This window comes from Colletes gigas, unplaced genomic scaffold (genome assembly GCF_013123115.1).
Source record: "Colletes gigas isolate AHSC1104 unplaced genomic scaffold, ASM1312311v1 Colletes_gigas_Sc00001, whole genome shotgun sequence".
NCBI classification, from domain to species: Eukaryota; Metazoa; Arthropoda; class Insecta; order Hymenoptera; family Colletidae; genus Colletes; species Colletes gigas.
The window spans coordinates 8,351,540-8,374,332 of NW_025106630.1; the positions used below are offsets into that span (position 1 = coordinate 8,351,540).

At 43.7% G+C, this 22,793-nt stretch overlaps 1 protein-coding gene across 1 annotated transcript; it reads right to left on the reverse strand.

Annotated features, from left to right (window-relative positions):
- Positions 1-422: 422 nt before the first annotated feature.
- On the reverse strand, positions 423-16,840 carry LOC122404932 (protein bark beetle). The gene is made up of 27 exons (XM_043409335.1): positions 16,365-16,840; positions 11,946-12,115; positions 11,658-11,851; positions 11,403-11,577; positions 11,161-11,330; positions 10,843-11,081; positions 10,461-10,710; positions 10,002-10,387; positions 9,276-9,928; positions 8,756-9,209; positions 8,304-8,694; positions 7,810-8,237; positions 7,400-7,645; positions 6,396-7,336; positions 5,860-6,326; positions 5,577-5,773; positions 5,113-5,511; positions 4,772-5,049; positions 4,443-4,696; positions 3,189-3,400; positions 2,992-3,116; positions 2,682-2,912; positions 2,481-2,606; positions 2,143-2,401; positions 1,867-2,068; positions 1,534-1,781; positions 423-1,458 (listed from the first exon to the last, which is right to left on the reverse strand). Exons 1-27 carry the CDS (start codon positions 16,728-16,730, stop codon positions 670-672), a joined length of 8,850 nt encoding a protein of 2,949 aa, XP_043265270.1. The 5' UTR covers positions 16,731-16,840; the 3' UTR covers positions 423-669.
- Positions 16,841-22,793: the final 5,953 nt, after the last annotated feature.

A 22,793-nucleotide genomic window follows, 5' to 3' on the forward strand; every position in this document is an offset into this window, starting at 1 on the left:
AAATGCATTCTGTAGTTTTTTGAGGATTAAAATTTCCGCAGTCTAGTCATCACTATTGCAACGATTTAGACTATGTATCCATGTTCAAGGTCGCCATTTTGAACACTTGTAGTAGCAGCGTGAAAGTATCCAAGTGTTCGAAGAGTGCTTCGAGACAATTTATTTTCTATTGCAGTTGACTTTGGGTGACCTTGAATGACCTTAATAATGGGTAATTGTATTCGCCTTGAAACACTCTATCAGAATGTAAGTAAAGAAACATACTGTTCCATTTAAAAAAACAGAGTTGATCTTCATATCTCCTTGACTAATTGGTAATACCAGATTATGAGGCCCCCGATACCAAGTAAGTTTGGTCCACTGCATTTTCTCCTATCTTGAAAAGCAAGCAAGTTATTCAGATGACCTGTTTAAAATGCCCATTTAAAATACCCTGTATAGAGCGTGTGAATTTATGAATTTCCGGGTTCAGGATCCGCCCCTTGTATGTCGTATCGGGAAGAACATAGATCGACGAACGTTTCCTTAAAATAACCGACAGCGTTTCGTTGCACTCGTTCCCCTTAGGCTCCGTTGTCTTAAACGTTAAATTCGGTGGGTTTGCTTTTAAGATCGCGTTCGTAGTTACAGTCTCTGCGAACAGCTTCGTGGTAAGTTCCTATCGGTGGTTCACATCGCCGTTTCCAAGGGTTGGCTTTTGCTTCTTGCCCCGGCCGAGAGTTGCGTCAATTCCGTAGGCTCGTTCGGTAGGAACACGTCCAGATTGGTCTCCAGTAACGCCTCGCTCTTGGAGCGTAGAGGTTTCTCCTCGCCGTTGTCGAGATTCGTTTCTAGAAGTGCCTCGCTTCTGGGTCTGCCCTCGTCGAAATGATGATAGGGATGGGGCGGTATCGGTGGATTGAAATCTGGGGCGTATTCGGGCACAGGCTCGGACGTTTGACTCGGTAACGTAGCGTTGTCGTAGCTACGCCTCACGTCGTAGTCCATGGGACTGTAGGAGGCCGATGTGTCGATGTCGCGTTTCAATTCGCTGATCGAATCGGTCAACGCGAGGCTGGAATGCAACGGAAGGGTGGACGTGTTATTGAGGTACGAGGTTTCGTGGGTGGCGTCCACGGCAGGCGTCTCGTCCGCGGTCGTCTCGGTGTTGGACAGAGGCCAATCGTTGGTAGCTCTCGAAGCGAACGTTGAGTGATTTCGAAAGCCCTCGTTGCGATAAGTCAGGTCGAAAACTGGATTGTCACCGCTCGGAGTGGCTCCGTATTTTTGGGCAGTGCTCTTAAAGTCGCTGGTGCTCGGCGAGTACCGTGGATTGTGCGCCTCGTACACGTCGTAGCTTTGATTGTCCTCCATCGACGAGTTCAACTGTGACTTGTCCATCGAATCGATGCTTCCGCCGTTCAACATTCTCCTATAGTCCAGGGATTTCGAATTCAGCGTGTCCGTGGAATGTTTCGTCTGAAAGCAAAGTTCGCGAATAATGGATATTGCATTTTACCGTGTCGACTTATTTATTATAGAAGCAATCGCTACCGTGATAGGTTTACGTCGATAAGCGAGCTCCGTGAATCCGGAAGTAGAGCCAACCGATCGCAACGAATGCAACGATTGCCTGATAGAATTTCGCCTCTCCAGTCTTTCTAGGTTTCGCCTCTTCGATTTCGACACCCAGAGCGCGATCGCGGCTGTTAGTAAAGCGAGTGCTATGCCTGCTGCTCCTAGCACAGCCACGGCAACGATATCTTTCCTCCACGATAAAGGATCGATATTCACTCGGGGATCTGCAATATATCATCGATAAAGCGTCTATCTCGTTGTACCCTTTCGCTATTTTATAATGATTATAAAAAAAATCGGGAAACGTACCAATCTCGCAAACAAAAGGGCTTCGTTGAGCACAGTGATCGATCTCTATCGTTTGATACGTGAAAGTCGTGCATTGATCCACGCGATCCAGTTGCTGTATCCAAGCGCGATCGGAATAATCGTAACGTTCCTGTTGCTTTCGTATAAATTGCCATAGCTCCAAATAATCGCCCATAATAAACGGCATCGATGCGTTTACCGACTGGAGGGGGGCATGGAAATAAATATCATTATACGATATCCGTTAACGGTGAAGCGTCGATCGATATATCTCACCCTGCAAAAGTCGCGAGCGCTATAGAAATCCATTGGTGCACCAATGTATATGTAACACGTGTCGCCCACAAGGTCCCAAGCTGGTGGACATTTTCCATTCAGCACGGACAAATTGCTCATGTGAAAGGGTTGATAATCGACCTGCAGCAATTCCGGAGAATCCCCTCTGTCCCTTATTCTACCTGCAACCGCCAACGTTTCGTTGTATCCCCACCAATTGTGCCTTGCATCCACGTGAGACCTCCACATTTCCAATTGCCTGTACAATAAAAATATATCGTTTTCTCATAATTCTTCCAACCGATAGTACCAAAGAACATACAGATCGGTGTACTAACTGTGATCTATTCGTCGTGAGCATTTCATAATCATTATCTGGATTGAAAAAGACATTGTCGACGTATTGTTGACCAGGGGTTCCAGCCACTATCGTACTACGACCGTCACGGTTTACCGCATAGTTCCTGAAACATTTTTTCGTCGTGAAACAAATGGATGCAATAATTTACGCCAATGTATTCAAATCGAAGAACACGCACTTGTAAAAACCATTGTGAGACGTGCTCTGGTAGATGGGCAAACGAACCCTCTCGAATCCCGAAATTTCTAACAGGTGTGAGCCAAGATTGCCATGTAAATAATTGAGCGTCATGTTGCTGACCACTTGTTTCAAAACAATGTTGTTGTCGTAAGGAGCGTTGTTCTTCGTAAAGTAGTTTCTAAATATAGTAACTTCCTGGTACGGACTGCTTTGACGACCCTCTACGTATCTGTAAAAGAGGGCGAGTAATTCAATTTTTAAGTCAGCTTCGAGGAACTAAATTCAATACGATATTGTGTCACGCGTACAGCGCGGGTCTGTTAAAGTTTTCCGCGAAAAGATTATTGTGAATCCATCCTTTCAAAGAAGTCGCCGAGCCTCTGGAATCGGCGCGAATGGAAAGTCCGCCTTGATTCTTTTGAACTAAATTGTTCTGAAATATCAATGATAATATAATTAGGAAATATCTTCTAATCTTAAAATCAACTTCATTTTTTTTACTCACTCTAAAGTATAACGATTGAGTATTCTGAACGTCCAGCCATAGCGCGGACTTGCAAGTTGAAAAATTACCATAGAGTTTCTCGCAATTGTTCGTGAACTGATTGCGCTCGAGAGTCATTATTGCGTTTACTTCGCCGGCGCTCGCGTATTTTATCGCTCCCTCGCGGCAGTTCGTTATTATGGAATAAGAAACGTTGTGTTGTACATCGCGATCTGAAGAGGGAAACAGAGACGTAAACGAACAGATCGGCTATCCAAATTGTCAGTTTTCGATGATATATGTATGTTACCGTGAATGACCGAAATTGGAGAATGTCAACTTTCACCGGTGAATGTCAACAGATACCAAATACGTCGGTGAAAGATCGAATATTTCATTACATTGTTGTACATTCCGACAATCACAGATATGCTCTGGTGGAGGTCCAAAACAGAAGAGTCAAAAAACAAGCGACTGGCTCTCTCCTGCCAATTCCTTTGTTCTGCTCGGAATCAATCAGCTTTGTCAGTCTTATGCAAGCTTTGATAACGCGAGCAACGTTTTCTTAATTTTTTTTCCGATACCCTAATTTATACTAAATGGATACTGCAGTAAATCGTGATCTTTTTCTAACCCAGACCTAACCCAGACCTAACCCAGACCTAATCCAGACCTAACCCAGACTTAATTCAGACTTATTCCAGACCTAACCCAGACCTAACCCAGACCTAACCCAGACCTAACTCAGATCTAATCCAGACCTAACCCAGACCTAACCGAAATCTAATCCAGACCTAACCCAGACCTAACCCAGACCCTAGATTTGGGTTAGGTCTGGGTTAGGTCTGGATTAGATTTCGGTTAGGTCTGGGTTAGGTCTCGGTTAGGTCTGGGTTAGGTCTGGGTTAGATCTGGATTAGATCTCGGTTAGGTCTGGGTTAGATCTGGGTTAGGTCTGGGTTAGATCTGGGTTAGGTCTGGGTTAGGTCTGGGTTAGATCCTTTCAGAAAGAGAGGCGAAAAAGTTACGTCACCCTTGTGACGTTTTATAGCGACTGAATTACGGAGAAGAAAATATAAATCTCCAACATGTTCAACACTCACCATTAGTGCATGGTGAATGTCAACATTTACCGGTGTAAGTCAGAAATGAGGGTGTTTAGCAAATATTTCGGTCATACACTAAGCGACTATGTGAATGTTGACATTCACCGGTGAAAGTCGACATTCTCCAGATTTCGGTGTTTCACAGTAACATGTATATAATACGACTTACTAAATCCAATGGCAGAGATTGGCAGGGTGACTACTTCCGCGATAAATCCGTGCACGTTGCTCGCACCGTTAGCGAACAGTCTCACACTGAGGCTGGGTCCTTGGGTTTTGAACAGTTTCTTTTCATCGGGACTGTTGGCTTCCAGATGACCTATGCTCTTCGCGGTGACGTTATAAATATCTCCGTCGTACAATGTTATACTGTCGACGCGGCCAGGTTTTCCGGTAGAATTGAAAAGATTAAACTGCAAGAGCCTAAAAAAAATATACAATCAGCCTTGACGGTCACGAGGAAACGGTTTTTACTTTTATTCGTAGAAGATACAAAACCTGAATCCGAACGGTTTGGCCCTGTAAGCGCTACGGAAAATTTTCACGCAGTTCACGGGGTAATTGTCGTACTTGTAATAAACTATCACTCGTTCCTCGAGCGTGATCTCTTTAGTGGTGTCGCATATATCGATCATACTGAACAGGTGATAAGGAATATTAAGATCTTTGATAGGGGTGAATGAACTTTCGTCGGCCTCGCGTCCCTCCCCCGTTATCGAGAGTATGTTCACGCCGTTTCCAAGCACGTTATCGACAACATTGAACAACAATACAACCTAAACAACCAATAAACAAGAGATAGAATTTTTGCAGGGTGGGGGACCGGGTTCGATACTAACCGCGTGTGTCGGCGATATCACATTGAAACCGTGATAGGCGCTGCGTGTTACGTTCACTTGCATTATCACCGGAGATTTCATGATAGTCTGCACCGCGGCCGATTTCTCGAAATGCAGAATCCCGGCGCCGGTGATGTTTATATGTTTCAGTACCGATTCGACCCGTCTCACTGTCTCGTGTGTGACAACGTCGTGAATCCGATGCTCGTACAAATGATGCTCGAACTCGCTGTTGGCGATACGTATTCCGCCCCAGTAATCGTACGCGTCGTCCAGATTTCTTTTCCCGCAGCCGATGAAGACGAATTGGTCGTCCCACGAGCACTCGTGCCGATGACCGAACAGTTGGCCGTTCAATCGAATCCGACAGTCTTCTAATTTCTCTTCCTTGCCGGTGCACTGAAACGAATCCGTTATTTCTTTAACATCGTCCCGGAGAATTTTGCGCGACTCCGTTGCAATACCTGTAGCGGTTCGGGCCAAGACCATACGCGTATCAGAGAACCGGGATGCAACTCGTATCTACGATCGTACGATACGTAGACATTAAGGGTGTCGTGACCCAATTGTCGACAGGCCACTTGCGCGTTCCTTTCGGTGAATCTGGTATCGCACAGCGGTATCCATTGCAAGGTTGTTTTATTGAAGAATTCCAGAAATCCTGTTGTACCAACAAAAAAAAAAATAGAAACTTGTATCGTCGAAAGACTAGTATCTTTATTATTAATCCGAAACCGATACCAGTACCTTCGTTGTACAAGGACGAACAACGACCGTCTTTGCAAAGACGAATCGTTTCCTCGGACATCGAGACGACGTTTCCGGAGGTTCTCGTGGGTTTTGCGATCGTTGCCTCGTTCGCGTTGCTACGTTCCATCGACCTCATTATAATCTCGTGACCGGGTGCACCTACGGCTTTCAGAGTGCCGAGGACGAGGATACCGACGTTGGGGGCGAACTCCATGACGACGTCCGGATAAACGTGCAACGTGGCTTCCGGCATAACGGTGATATCCGATCGTACAACGTAAGGTTTATCCCTGGCCTGTATGGACAGATTTTCCACGATACGTCCGCCCAAATTGTCCAAGTCTATCTCACGAGCGATCTGCCAGGACGCGGAAATGGAGGAATCGAGGGCGTCGTTCGTTAGGAAAGGACGATAACGGGCCACCGCGTGATCGTTCCAGTCGTCAAAATCGAATATCTTTCGTCTGAAAAGAGCAAGATAATAACTGTGAAAAACTTGAACCTTAATTCGCGAGAGATTAAATATTTTTTACCTGATGTCGACGTCGTCGGGAGTTCCCCACCAGTTTTCGGTCACGTCTACTTCGTTGTTGATCTTGGCGGTTCTGATACCAGCCAGCAACTCGTAGTCCAAAGAATTCTCGCCGAACAGATTCCTGTTTATCCGCACCTTTTGAATACCGTGGAAGCCGACCACGTAACTGGGACTGTCGTCCGTGCGACGGGGCCCCATGCGTACCAGATCGTAACTGTTCCGTTTGATCTCGTTGTAGTAAAAACGAGCATCCACGTCGCCCAGAATCTCCGACTGACTGTCCGCCTTGAACTCCACCATGTAGACGCCGGTGTTGCTCGATACACGGTTATTGTCGATCCTCATTCTCTTCTCCATTCCGCGGACAGAGATCAGGCCGGTTTTGCAACGGTTCCCCTCGAACCGATTCTGAGAAATGTTCAAGGTGGCGTAATGGCCGTCCACCACGAAACCGAATTCCTCGTTGTTTCGCCAGGTATTGTTGCCGAAGTAGAGCGTGTGCGTGAAGTTTTCGTTGTACTGCCACACCTCGGGCAACAATACCTCGAAGCCGCCGTTTCGATTCCTTTCCACGGTACTGTCTTGCATTATCCAGTGAAAGAGATTATTGGATTGTCTGGCGTCGCGACTGAATTGATATATGCCTTTACCATTATCCGTGATCAGGCTGTTGTTGATATGGATCGAGATTTCGGACATGTTCGTTTGAAAGATGTTCCAGTGCGGGGAGTATACGTAAATTGCTTCTTCCTGATTGTGAGACACCTCGCAACTGATCAGTTGCACAGTCTCGTTGGCTTTTCGTAGAAAATGATCGCCGATCTCGTCCAAGTATCTGTTGTAGTACGACGCCAGTATACCCCTTCGATTGTTCTTGATCTTGGACTCTGTAACCAGCAAGGTCGGAATGGGTCCTCTCACGATTTTGTTCCGTACGTCCTGTAAATGTTGTTTGGGAATTAAGTTCACCGTAGCGCGAGCGTTTAATGTTTCTGTATGTACCTGTATCGGGGCCTGCAGAGCTGTGATAACCATAACAGCACCGCCGAGCGCGTTCCTGCCACTTTCATACTCCAAAACCACAGCGAACGAACTGGACGTCACGGGGAATACCGATAAATCCCGTTTCACGTGCCAGACGTCTCGACCGGAGTCGCCGTACTGCGAATCGTGCAGGATGATCTGTTCTGTGCTACGATTCTCGATAGGATTGAGAAGCTGTATACCGATCACGTATCCCGGTCTGCACTGTGAGATTCGCAGAGATCGCTTAATTAATCGTTCGTACAAAAAAAGTAATAACTACGCTGCGTTATTAATCTTTGAATTATTATATTAGGTCGTCCCATAAGTGATAATAATAATAATAAACCATGAGTTATAATAATCGAAAGATTAACAATGCCACTTACTCTGATGTAGATACGTTGTCGAATTGGATCGCTGTTCATTTTAACAGTTACCAAGTACTTGGTTTCCTCGTTGGCGAGTACGATGTCTTGCGTGTTGTGGGTTATGATTATTGGATCGTAGGAAGATTCAATTGCGTCCGGTACACGCAAAAACCAGCCCGCGAATTCTCTCTGCTGTACAGCGGATAGAGCTGGATTGTGCCTGATTCCAGCAACTTTGTTATTCTCGATTCTGGAATTGTCGATTTTCATTCCCAGTTGCTTGAAACTGATACCGCTGCCGCCGTTGTGCGAAAAGTCGCTGTTCCTAACAGTGTTCACCGCGTCCGCGGAATATATATCCGAGTACAGAACTCCTAAACCGTCTTGCAGATTATCGATAACTCTGACACTGTCCAACGAGTGTCGCGAGAAATCGATTTGCAATGCTGCAATGCAAAGATTTAAGTATTTCTCTAACGAAGTGACCGATTTCTTTTATTACAGAAGTTTACCTGGCTTGAACGAGTTCGTGATGTAATCAAGCAATCCTGCCTTTTCGATGGTCACGTATTGAAGATCGCTTCTCTGAGCCAACGGTCCCAATCGAAGGCCAGCCCAAGCCGCCTCCGAGCACCTAACGCCCACATCGTTCTCATGAGTACAAGAATTTTCAAAGCTTTGTTCCGTTTCTGCTCGACACCTCGATATGTCGTTATCGTCCTCGGTGCACCTAACGTTACTAAGAACAATGTCTTCGTTGATACCCGCGTTTGGAATTTGCGAACGTTCCATGAGCCAATTGTCAGGGTCCAGAGTGAGACCTAATTGGTGACAAACGAGGGCCGCGTCGCGGATCGTCCAACCGTAATTGCAAACGGTTCCCCATTTTTCGCCAACTTTCACCTATCGAAAACAGATATCGTCCGGTTATCGTGAATGATCAGTGTTTCCCTTAGCTAATTACCTGTAGCCTTCCTTCGAGGTTCGTTTTACCGCCGAGAAGTCGTACGGACGGTTCCATTTCGTTCATTTGACCAAGTCCCTCGTTCGTCAGTGTGTCGTTGTTCCCGTCCATAACGATCTCCTCTTTTAACGTGAACAGAATGTCGCTCGGTCGTTTGCCACGTGCGTCCAGTCTCCCGGCAACCATCATCCCTACAGCCAGCGGGAAACGCAACGTGACACCGGGATGGAGGATCAGTTTACCGCTTGGTCTAACATTGATATCGCGCTCGACGATATATTCTCCCGCCTTCAACGTTTCGAGGCCGTCTACCTCGCCGCCGACCAAGTTTGTACCCGGTGTAACGAATTGCGGCACGAACGTCGGATTCGAAATGATCGTGTTCGCCCCTGGATTGCTGCTGTGCAGCAGGTAAGGCAGGTACTCGATCTTAGCCAGATTGTATCTGTCCTTTCTGAAATGCGAACGACACGTTAACGATCCGTTCCAGGATGCTCTTCCATCGAATTACGCAACACACCTGTGAAACAGTCGTTCAAATATCCTGTTCTCTTCCGCGAATCCAAGCCAATTGTAAGTACAATTGATAATTTTACTCTGGTCCTCTAGGTGAGAGCCGATCTCGTATCGTGACTCGGGATTGTGCAGGATGTTCCGGAAAACTTCCACGTTGCTCGACGAAACGACCACGACCGCCGCCACTCTGGAACGCGGTATCAATCTGGATCTCATCGAGTTCCCGTCGTCGAACAGCTCGCGGGCACGATTGTCGCGCAAGAAATTTCTCGTGAACAGTAGTCTCTGTACGTCGCTGTACGGCGACAGACCGACGCTGACCACAAACGCGCCCCGATTCCCGTAGAATTCGTTGTGCCGGACGACGATGTAAACGGGAAGGACGCTGAACTCTTCGTAGAGCGGATTTTTTATTAACATGCAACCGTTCGATTGCTCTCGGAAGTTATTGTGCTCGATGACCGCCTCCATGTTGAGGGCGGGGCTCAGTTTGATTCCAAACTTGGCGTTTTGCACGAAAGAATTGTGGCCAATTTGGAGCCTCAACAACCCTTCGTTCTGCCTCCAGCTGGACCCCACTTGTATCGCCGTCTCGGCGCTGCTGTTGAACCAATTACCGGACACGTTCACGTACGAGTTGCCGGTTGCGTTGCCAACCTGCAGACAAAACGAGAGAAATTAAGAAATGGAATTCGATTCAAGAGCTGTGGATGTACAATAACGTGCTCACAAGAATACTGATATCCTTGTTCCGGAATATTTGCGAATACTCGATCACGGTGGCCTGATTGAAGTACACGTATTCGGTGGCGGAACTGTCGTTCAGCCACACCGCGAATCCGTAACCCTGATTGGAGGAAATGCTCGTACGCGACACGTTACGGTTCCCTCCCGTGTGGGTGATGTTAACGCCGTCGCCCGTGTTGAATGATATACGGCTGCCAGTTATATTTACGTCGGCAGCACCGCCCAATACATGCACACCAGCCACGTGTTTGTTGCTGGACACAGAAGTCTCTTGAACGTGCAGAGCCGATCGTAACTTCTCCACCGCGATTCCTCTTCCATTATTGCCGGCAATGATGCTACCAGTCACGTTCAGATCGTACGTTTTCTCTGGAACGTAACGATACAGTAAATTTTTCGAACGTAAAAGCACACGTGTTATCGAGATCCTCGAAGAACTTACTGTAGCCGGAAATCAATCGTACGAAAACGATCGTGTTGGTGCGCGGTTCAGCGATGAATTTCACGTACAGATTCTGACGGGTCGTGGTGACGCTCTGTGGCAACGTGCCATTTTTAATTCGCACTCTGGCTAATAACTTTTCCATCACGCTAATGCCGTCGTACACTTCTATCATCGCGCTGTCGTTTCTATCGGTCTTCATTTGTAAAAAATGTATCGTCAACACGTGCCCCGGCCTTGTAAAGATGTGCTGAAACATCCACGTTCCCATATCGTGATTGCGCTTCGATCGAACGTGACAAGATCACAAGTCGGGCGGAATGTAAATCTACAAGAACGTCCACCCTTACGGATTTATTTACGTATAGATAAGATTATTTACTTGCGGGCAGCGTTTCATGTTGGGCGCGTATTTGCTCTGCTGCATCGATATAATAAGGGGAAATGTTTGACTAGTGGTCGTTGGAAATGTGCATAAATCGAAGACCTCTGTACGATCTAATTTATCATCGGGCCGTTCGTCGAAGTGAACGTACTTGATTCCATCCGCCCCGTTATCCAATATGGAGCACTCGTTAACGTGTGCCATTCCGGACGAACTGTTCACGTAGATACCGTATCCTGAAAATTAATAATCGTACAGATTGTATCTATGAGAATGTAGTCTTACGTCGATAGAATATAGCCACGGAGGGATTACCTCTGTTGTTTTGAACGGTGCAATTATTTATTATAACAGGAGCGTTCGGGATGGTGACGTTAATGCCCGTGAAGGCTGCATGAAGGACCGAAATCGATTCCATTTGCGGTGGAACGCCTTCCACGTCGATCGCGGATGTGACATTATATTCTCGACCCGTTCCTGCGTGCCTTTTAAAGAGATATTTATATTTTCTAAACTCTACATCACGTACATCAATGATAAATATTTTCAGTGCTTACTCTATCACCACGTTCTGTAGTATAGACTTCGATTTTCGTACATAGAGAGTGTTTTCTTGTATCAATGGTCGGTCGTACAAAGCATCTTCGAAACGGATACCTCTCCAATGTTTGATCGCCTTCGTTGCTCCGTCGTGACGAGGCAAACACGCGACACCGAGATCGGGATGATAATCTAAAATCGTGCGATGACGATTTCTCGCTTTGTCCGTGATTACCCAAAGCGGATTTCTTTAAAAATTAATTGAATTTTACCACAAACGCCACCGCCAAGCTGTCTGTCGGACCACCTCTCGCAGTTCGTTAAAGACGACTCGGTGCCCCTGCAGCCTGGTTGCTCGTACAAAAGTCGCGGTTTCGCGGGCCATTGTCTATCCATCCACGACCACCATCTCCCTCCTTGAAAACCAAGCTGTCTGCACGCTGTCTCCAGATCAGCTCGAGTCCAGCTGTACACGGTGTCGATGAATTAGAACCACGGTAATAAACTTGATAATTTATCTCTGGGTCAATGATCCAATGATTCTACAGGCGAACACATACTTTCGCGAATTCGTGCATACGGCTCGCCATTCGTTTCGATGGAACAGCTCCAAACGACCTTCGTACGGCGTCGGCCCGTCGACCAGTCGTATCGAAAGCGGCGATTCAACAGGGTGGACCTGATTGTTAGCCTCTGCTGCTGTTAATAGGATTGGCGCGTGTGGTTCCCCCTGAAAGCAGGAAATGCCAGTAGTAATTGAACCGACGTCGTTAGGCCTTTCGAACAATTTGATACACGGAATTCGCTATTTTAAAAAGTCTCGATCTATGTTTATTATAAACAGATTGGTCGAAAGTATCTCCCTGTACTATCGAACGTCTCGTTTAATAGCGTCGTCCCTGGGCCCGCACGAATGCATTTAAGGGTTAACCGGTTAAGTACCAGTATCCTGTTTGGTAGACATTCGAAAAAGTTCTTTTTTATTGTTGCTGGCGCGATAAAGTCTTGATTCGACGCATCATAGGGTAGATCGTTTCTCATACCGCAATATCGGTATTTATTTCGAGTTTCTGAAACTCGGAGAGCGTCTATCGCGCAAGAACGATACGATGATCCTAATTCGTGAACGCGTACAAGGTGGAGGGAAGGTCTCGTCTCGTGCCGTGCCTAAGAGGATTAGCGAGGTCGAAGGTTAACAGTTCAGGCCAAGAACCGCCGTTTGATCCGTGACCTGACGCACCGTGTGGCGGAGGCGGTGAGCGCAGAGCTGATTCACTCGTTCGTGCCTTTTACACTGTGCACGCTCTTCGCATCCCGTTGCTTAATCGAGCTATTAGTCGCCTCCTTGCCGGGGCTTTCGTCGGCTTTGCTGTCGCGGAAACGCTACGATTAGAAATCCCCTGTTTAAGTAGATTACTTCCACCAGTTTACCTCGACAAGACCTCTTCTCCGCGTTCGGTATCGCTGGATTCCGTACCTAACGAGTAATAACAACAGCTTTTGACAATTCCACCTCCGCCAAATCCTCCATAGCGTTCACACAGAGACCCGTGGCTCGTAACGACTATAAAGGGTCTCCTATTTTTATCAATCCTGCGGAACATGCAGGGCAGATTGGAATAATTCCACTGCTTCTCCTTTCATCTCGAATCTCCTCAACCTTCCACGTTCGCTTCGATGGATTCCATGCACGATGAGCAGATTGTACAATAAAAGTCCCAGTGCGTTACGTGGAGTTAATATATTAGGTGGTCCCAGATGTTCGTGCCGAGTTTTCTACCGCAACTTGAAGTAATATTTTAAACATATGATGGAATTTTATGAAAAATAGTAAACCTCTTCTCGTCCCGAAATGCAAAACTTTCTTGCAGTCGATGATTTAAAACTACATCAACACCAGTTACGACAGACTCATATGTGCCTTCGTCAGCTTCTTCCGCAGATGGGTTAAATCCAGCAATTTCTATTTCTCCAGCTTTACGAGAAACCAACTTGCCATATACTTCATATAGAACATCCTCATCAATTTCAGGATATTGAAACGGCACGAACTTATGGGACGACCTAATAGTTTTTAAATAAGATGTTCGTTCAAAAATTGAACGAGCTATCGGGATAATGTAGCAAACGTTGTTTTCTCGTATGGGGGGTAACGAAGGGTGGTCGTAAATGACCCCGTGATCGGAATTACTCCGTTCGACTTTAGAAAATGATGGAAAACGTCAGTTTTACCTCGGTCGAAGCACGAGCTAGTGGTACAGTATCGAGATATTAATAACACCCGTTCTGTGCATCAGCGCGTGTACATATATCATGGCAGGCAGTACAATCGTACGTTGCGGCTACGTGATGCGAATAAAGTAACAATCAGCTCAGCTTGCGTGTTTCTGGAATTTCCGGTGATTCGATGTCCTTTACGGACGCAGGGTCCGAAACTCTTTTTACCTGCTATACCTGGCGATACCTGCCTTTACGGTCGTCGTTTAACATTTTTTTTTTAACGAAATCTACGAACCTCGTGACCTCGTGATGTTTCAACTTCGGGTTATGCAAAGCTAAAAACTATTCCAGTTGTCGGCGGTGTCGCGAAATTACTTTCCAAAGGACATCGAACCTCCGTTTTTTCCTTACGTTAAAAAGCGTGGCAGGCTGACGATAAGTAGCGCGTAACGAGAGACGAAACAAGCCGAGTGTATTCGAGAGTCACGGCGATTACGATTGCACCGGAAAGACAGTTTTAAAGGCAATGTGTATAACGTTACCGCGAGAACGCATTCTGTCCGGATGATATTTCACGTGCCAGGACAATGCACTGTGTAGAAAGCGAGAATCAGCGATGCCGGTGCGCGGGAAAAACAAAGTATTTGCCTTTCCTCGGATGTCCATTTACTTGTACGAGTCCTGTGATCTAATAATATCCGTAATCACACCTTCCTGTGATTCACGGTATTGGAAATCCCAATACGTGTACGTTTTTATTGCTTATCAGTGCCATGGTGATATCGATACCAGGGAACGATACGGTCGACCAGTCTTGATACTAAAACGTTTATATTCGCGAAGGAAATCATTGTGTAGCGCCGTGTCAATTAGGGGAATAAGCTCTCGTAAGAAACGAGACGGCGAAATTTCGTTGGTAACCGAATCATTCAATTTTCTACGAACTTGAATTATTACAGTCGTTTCTGGCGTATTCGTAGTAACACGTGCACAATCGTACATCTAGATGAGTCATGTTCATTCAACGTTAGCATACACGCACACATATGAGCCCGTGTTTGCCCGAACACGACTGCAATTGTAATTAACAGTACACGTACGTGCAGAAATATGCATTTGGAAGCGAAATCCGCGCTGAGTCGCATATCCGGGGAGGTTTTCTAGGTATTATTGGCAGAATGTTTCGGATAAAATCGACGACCCCACAGGCGCGATCTTTCCACGTCGGTATCGATATCCAATATGGAGCTCTCGGTATTAAAAACTTGCTACTCGATATTTTGCGCTCGCCTTGCATAGGACAGATAGAGTAACATGGGGTAACTTTTACCACTTCCGTTTATCAGTCTCAAAATGAAAGTAATGCTGGGAAAAATTTTAATGGAAGATTCTAGGGGCCAAAATAACACGAAAATCAAGAATACCAATTCGTTGATGGAGGCTTCGTTAAAAAGTTATTTACGTTTTAAGTTCCGCCGGTACTGAATTTTTTTCTCGAACGTGGATAGGATTTCGGGGATAGGTCTGTTCATAAAAAATTATTGTAATTGACCCCCGCGACTAAAAATAATTTTTCTAGAACGATTTGAAATTTGTTAATTTTATCGAAAAATTTCACACCTTCTCGACTTTTTTTTCTCGAATGTGGGTAGGATTTCGGGGGTATGTCTAATGACCAAAAATGATTCTAATTGACCCCCGCGACTAAAAATAATTTTTCCAGAGCGATTTGAAATTTGTTAATTTTATCGAAAAATTTCACACCTCGATTTTTTTTCTCGAATGTGGGTAGGATTTCGGGGGTATGTCTAATGACCGAAAATGATTGTAATTGAACCCCGCAACCGAAAATAATTTTTCTAGAACGATTTGAAATTTGTTAATTTTATCGAAAAATTTCACACATTCTCGATTTTTTTTTTCGAATGTGGGTAGGATTTCGGGGGTATGTCTAATGGCCAAAAATGATTGTAATTGACCCCCGCAACCGAAAATAATTTTTCTAGAACGATTTGAAATTTGTTAATTTTATCGAAAAATTTCACACCTCGATTTTTTTTCTCGAAAGTGAATAGGAATTCGAGGGTATGTCTAATGACCAAAAATGATTGTAATTGACCCCCGCAACCGAAAATAATTTTTCTAGAACGATTTGAAATTTGTTAATTTTGTCGAAAAATTTCGCACCTTCTCGATTTTTTTTCTCGAATGTGGGTAGGATTTCAGGGGTATGTCTAATGACCAAAAATGATTGTAATTGACCACCGCAACCGAAAATAATTTTTCCAGAACGATTTGAAATTTTTTAATTTAATTCTTTTAAAGAAATTGATATTCTTGATTTTCGTGTTATTTTGGCCTCTAGAATCTCCCATTAAAACACCCTGTATATTATTCGTGACAGGTCATGGTACGCGTCTACGTCGCAGCGATTCATGTTTACAGCATCTGCTTTAAATTCTCGCTGAATTGCTCGTGTGTTCAGACAGTACGAGCGCCAGAATTAAAAATGTTAATCAAGAGTTTAGATTGGCGTATCACTTGGGGCTGGTCATAAAGTCCTGAAACATATTAGTATTCAAGAAAAGTGCAAGACAAAAGATTTGTAAAACCAACGGTCGAACAGATCGTTTGATGTTTCTAATAAAATATTGCCATCCGTAGATAACAATTAATTTGATGGATAGAAATCGCTAATATCTGATCTACCCGTTTGTTTATTTAAATTGTTAGTACGCTCGTTTTCTAATGTTGTTTACCTTTGCAGTTACGATACCACGAACAGTGATGCCGATCATGGGACCAAATCGTATCTCCACGCCTGGCTCTATCACCAGTTCGCACTCGCGATCCACGAACAGATCTTCGCGTAGCAGGTACGGGCTTTTCGATCGTTCCAACAGCCGTTGGCCCCTGATGATGTGACCGCCGGGTAGTTCGGTGTAGCCACCGTTCGCATTGCCGTTAGTTGCATTAACGAAAGTCGGCTCGGTGTAATAAATGGACGACTGATCGTACCCATCGTCCGACTGTCCACGAACAACGGCCAGAATCGTCACGAACAGACACGCGACGCGCATTTTGCGAAACTCTTTGAACCTAAACGGGACTAACACCGAACGCATAGTAAACTCGTGAACAGAATCCCGTGCGAATCGTGCATCGCTAATCGTCGAACAAACAATGGTTTGCGATCCTTCGCTACTCGCTCGTCCCGGCTCAGAGGCTTCGTACACTTCGATGACACTTGTTGTAACATTTAGATGGATCGACCCGGTTCTTTTTAAAACGATAACGATATTTATTTACAGATAAAAGGTACGCTCACGTACGTACACACGCGACCCATCTGTAAAATCGTTTACCTTTATCGCGATACACGGATGCGTCACACGATGATTCGATCTGTTGCGCGTTCGTAATACTTTCACTGAACGTATCGTTGCCGTTAACGAGTTAACGATCACCGTCGATGTCGTTACGGTCGCGTACGCGACATACCTAGTTTACGTACGAGCGTATATCGCGACGGTTCGTCGAAGTCGCCCACGTTCGAACGGGATACATTTTTTTTTTATTTCCAGTCGTTCAAGGATCTACGGGGTTACGGTACGATCGCGTATCGCGCGACGCGACGAAATCTTCCGATCGTTTTTGGCGATCTATATGTCGGGATCGGGATCACCATCTCACGCGATGACACCCGTGGAACCACAACGCTTACGCGTAGGCGCACCGTATTTTAAATTCGAGCGTTAACCTTTCCTCTCCGGCGTACTCTTTCACGCGCGAGAGATCGCAGCTCGACTGTGGCGACTCGGCCGCGCCGCTGCCGTTATTCTCCCGTCACGAAACCCTTTGCCAGCAACGATCGAAGAGACGCCGATCATTTTTACGCGTTCGTACGCGCCAGACGGAAATCTCCGCCGCGGCTATGCGACGATTTACAGCGTGATGCACTTGGCGTTCCGGGAACAGTACAACGGAGAACGTTCACGTTGGTACCTGGACGAAACGCGACGATGGTCGCGATCTACGGTGGAAAAATAAACGTGGATCACTGGACGCGGCTACGTAGCGTCACGATGGCCACCTGGCGTCACGTTGGGCGCGGTTTTACTACTTCGACTGGTATTTCTTGCCGTCTTTACCGTGGACGCGCCTTGCCTCGCGTCCTAACGCAAACCCACTACCGTGGCTACCATAGAGCACTCGTATTGTTACCACTACCACCTACTAACGCCGAAAGGTAAAGCACGTCACGTGACACGGTACGCCGTACGTCACGCAGGTTGTGAAACAGGTGAGTCCAATCTGAGAAACCTGTCTACGTCGCTGACGCTTGTTAGATCGAGTTTGGGACAGTTTTACCGACCCCAACGTATTAATTTTAAATGGTTTAGAATTATGCACGTTCAATAATTCACGTACATCCGCGTGAAAAACAATTTAACATGGACGAATACACTGTATACCTTGAAGCATTAGAGCATGAAATTAACAAATTTCATATCATGCTGAAAAAATTATTTTTGGTTGCGGGGGTCGATTACAATCGTTTTTGGTGAATACACATATCTTCGAAATCCTGCGTAATTTCGAGAAAAAAATTCAATAGCAGGACATATTTTTCGGCGAAAAAGAAAAATTCCAAACCGTTCTGGAAAAATTATTTTCGATCGCAGGGGTAAATTATAGTCATTTTTTGTGGATAGACGTACCCCCAAAATCCTGCGCATTTTCGAGAAAAAAATTCAGGAATGTGGATAAATTTTTCGGGGGGAAAAAAAATATCAAATCGTTCTGAAAAAATTATTTTCGGTTGCAGGTGTCAATTACAATCATTTTTGGTGAATACACATACCCTCGAAATCCTAACTATTTTCGAGAAAAAAATTCGTTACCGAAAATACAACGTGTGCCCAGAAATGTTGACTTTTTACCTTATGGGTTTCGCGGCCGAATCTGACTGCCATACCGACCTGAAAATTCGGAGCTGATTTTAGCGGCCTCTTCTCATGGATGGCGGTCAGTTGAGAAACTCACTGAATTAGTGTGATAGGCAGCAGCTAGTGCATGTAAATGCATGCCAATTGAAAAGTACGAATTATTCGCGATTCCTTGACTAGTTAAAGTTGTAAATAATTTACTAAAATCAATCTATCCGCGGTTTCTATCCGTGGTATCCCTCGGGTTCGTAAACAAGCTTCGCGAGACATCGGAGCTTCCCCCACCCCGCCGCCTAATTCACGAGCGTTGCCGAGCACAGCGGACGGCCATCATTCCTACTTTGAAAATAAACATAGCAAGACGTGTCGAGACGTATCGGCGTTTCGCGACCGAGGTGCGTATTTCTAACCTGTTTATCCTTCCACTATTACTACTCGCGTATTACTACTTACGATCTCTTGCAATACGGTTTCGATTTAACCATTACTTAATTGTAATAATCGTTTGCGTACTTTAATGCATCGTTATTTCGTTTCTGTTACAGTCTCTTATTGGAACTCGAAATTAAGAAATAATAAGACTTGTTGGAACCTGCCAAGACGTATCAGCGTTTCGCGACCAACGAGGTACATACGTGTTTCTAACCTTTTAATATTTCTTCATTATTATCAATTATTGTTTAATTATGATTTAATTTGTATTTCATTTCTGTTGCAGTCTCGGATTGAAATTCGACGCCATGGGAAGTTTCATTGGCGCTTAAACGACACCATAACAGATGGCAGACGAGTCGACATATTTTGGAGGGAATATTGGTAACGTTTAAACAATTACAACAAAAATTAACACCCATATTAATATTTATATATTTTTATTTCATTATGAAATCATTCGTTGCAAGCATGATCTTAATTTTGTAATCGGTCATTGTTAAGATAAAATATTAAAATCTTTGACAAACCTTTTATCCACTTCGATATAATATCGAAGTATACAGAAATGGCGTCGGTAGATATCGACGATAGATTGAAATAATTTATATTTAACTGTATTCTGATCGCGATTAAATATTTCCGAGTGTTATTTATTTAATTGATCGTTTATATTTCTTTATGAATTGTTGTAATTGCAATTTGCATATATATTTCGATGCAAGTTTAAGAAAACATAGAAACCACGTAGTTGGAATATGCTATTAAAGCATGAATAATTAACGAACTTTAATTTTTGCAAATTTCGGAATATTTATAAAAATTACGGGATATTCTAACGTTCGAGAAAGTAAACATAATCATGCTTACAACTCTAACTATGAAATTTAGTGATATAATATTTATAAATTGAATAATTACTTGTACGTAATTATTTTCGTAGATAATATTTTATCGTTGAAATTCTCATTGATTGAGAGAATTTCGCCTTCGTGGCATTGATCTTGTACGGGACAAACTATGTATACAACAGTACTAAGTAAAGCAGTATTTCTGTTGACGAACTCTTGTAAGAAGAAAAAAGAAAATCGATAGGCAAAGCACAGATGTGCTTGTTGTGTTTCTTGTCTCCTGTCCCTTTCTTTTCAGCTCTTTTCTTTCCAGGAAATTTGTTGGCCGCGCGCAATGCGGCCGGTAGATTCAGTGTTTGTACGTAGCAACAAGTTTGTTTCTCGGGGCAAAGTGACCCCGAGCACGTTATCGTTCGCGATGTTAGGCAAACGCGAGAATAGAAGCAGTGTTTCTTACGCGGTATTAAATTATTTCCAGAGCATCGTGGCTCTCCTTGTTTTCTCAATCGCGATAATAGAGTCATTTGTTCGCCGATTTCAATCCTCGGTCGCGGTAATCTAATTTAATACTTTCCAATCAAATTAATTATTTTTTCAATTTGACATTTAAACTCCTCGTTACCGGAATTAGAATCAGTGCATCACGGAAGAGGATTATTTGGCGATGCTCCACGAGCAAACAATGTAAGTATAAATTTATACTTTGAAATTTTTAATTAAAAATCTCTACAGTTTTGACAATAGATTCTAATTGTTTTCTTACAGTTTTCTTACAGATTCTGAACATGATCCTGGGAACGAGTAGCAGTACTCGGGGAGTATCGGGCGGTGGACCACGAGCGAACAACGTAAGTATAAATTTATACTTTGAAATTTGTTAATTAAAAATCTCTATAATTTTAACAATAGATTCTAATTGTTTTCTTGCATTTTTGTTACAGTCTCTGGACCTGAATCTAACCAGCAGGACCATGCTGACTGATGGATGACTTCGGGGGCTTCAAGTCATCACTGGTAAGTCGCATGCTATTTTGTTTCCTCTGGTCCCCAACCATGTTGTAGGATGAAAGATCCGAATCAACACGGGTGACCAGTTGTATACTTGCTATTTTTGACGAGTTAAGTGAATAGTAACATCAACTGTTATATTTTTTAGAGCAGGTTTTAGGGTCTTCTTGCACTCGCGTTTCTTAATATTACAAATGTATATTACACATTATGATTATTATAAAATTTTTACAAATATACAATCTTTATAGAATATATGAAATATTTTTCTTAACTTTATACGAGTTATATGATCGAATAGAAAATGAATTAATATAATGTGAAAACATTATATTTATCATGCGATTTAACGTGCAAGAAGGCATTTCGCGACAGGTCGATTTTTGAGTCAAAGTAACATACATTTTATACTAGTTTCATCTTTTAAAAAGTTTACTTTGACGACAAAATCGATCAAGGATAATTGAATATTTTGATTGACAATTTAATGAATTCATTTCAATTTTTAAAGTAAATTCTTTTATCATGAAATCTCGAGTAGAGTCTTTCATTTTAAATAATTCAATTTCAATTATAATAGTTTTATCGAATAGTAGTATTTTTCAATATTATCGTATTTTATTATTGATATATTATATATAACAAGTCGAGTCATTTGAACTAAAAATTAGATACGAAATACCGTTTAGCTATTAACCAGTTTTTCTAGTCAGGATTTTCAGAGTAATTTTTCCGTGTTCGTTGCCTAAGTTCATGCACATGCCCAGGTGCTATTTGCATGAGCGAAGGCAACGGGGCACGATGAATTTATTTATAACAATTCAACGACATATTGAGGACTGACATTGGCTAGTGAATCGTGCGCGACGTACTGTCCACATGTGTGTGTGTGGTTAGGTTGTGGAAGTGCGTCGTTTCAGATGTTTTATGATTGCAATTTGCATACAGAATTTTATAACATTAGATTTTTATCAATAATAATATCATATTTCAATTTATCATTTATTTGAATACCGTTGATCTTAATGGATTTAAATCTTAATATTTTTCAATCTTGAATGATACATCCATACAATAGATTTTATTAAAGACTATATTCCATATATTGAAACGTTCTATACAAACGTTTATCTATATAATATAAGAACGCAAAGATCACTAGCCCTTGTCAGTCTCAGAAACTAGTAAGTCCACAATTAGAGTGTGAATGTTTGCAATATTCGGGTGTCGGAGGAACCCCGGGGAGTCCTCTCTAGTTTAGGTCGCGCCCGAATATTATGCGTGAGAACCGTGGAGTGTTTGTTTGTTTGATTGAGTTTTGCAATTTTTTAAATATAGGGTTAGGTAGGTAGGTAACTTATTCTCTGGTGTGTGTGCGCTTAATCTAAGTAGGTAGGGTCAGGGCAGGACTGTCCACATTAGTAATTCGGGTAGGCGCGTTTTCGCGTGGCAGTTCTGTTCCTGTAGTTACGATTTCGAGAGTAGAAATCTTGCTGATTCAAACGGTGTACTTGTGCTGTTTGTTTCGGCTTCATTTTCGACTCCTCGAATCGCGCGACTCTTAAAGTCGCTCTCTCGCGCTCGCGGTCGTGATCAGGTCCCTTTCGAAACGTTCGTTCCCTCGAGATTCACCACGTATGCTCTTGCAACAATTCGTATATTGTTGGAAGACTACGTATTGCACAAAATCTCGAGCCTTGTCTTAAGTAAGTTTCAGGCATCGGCAGGACCGCCGAAGAAAGAAAAGGCTCTATATGAGCTGAAGAGGCCCTGACAAACTGTCTCAAGAGCGGGCTACATCAAATGGCTTTTCATTTTCATCCTCGGATGAGAATGGAAAGTCATTCCTGTTACTACTTTATCACTTAACTCGTCTGTAGTTGTAGTTAGTTTATTTTTCTGGCTGGCTCACGTATGCATGTACCTGATGGTACATGATTGCACCATA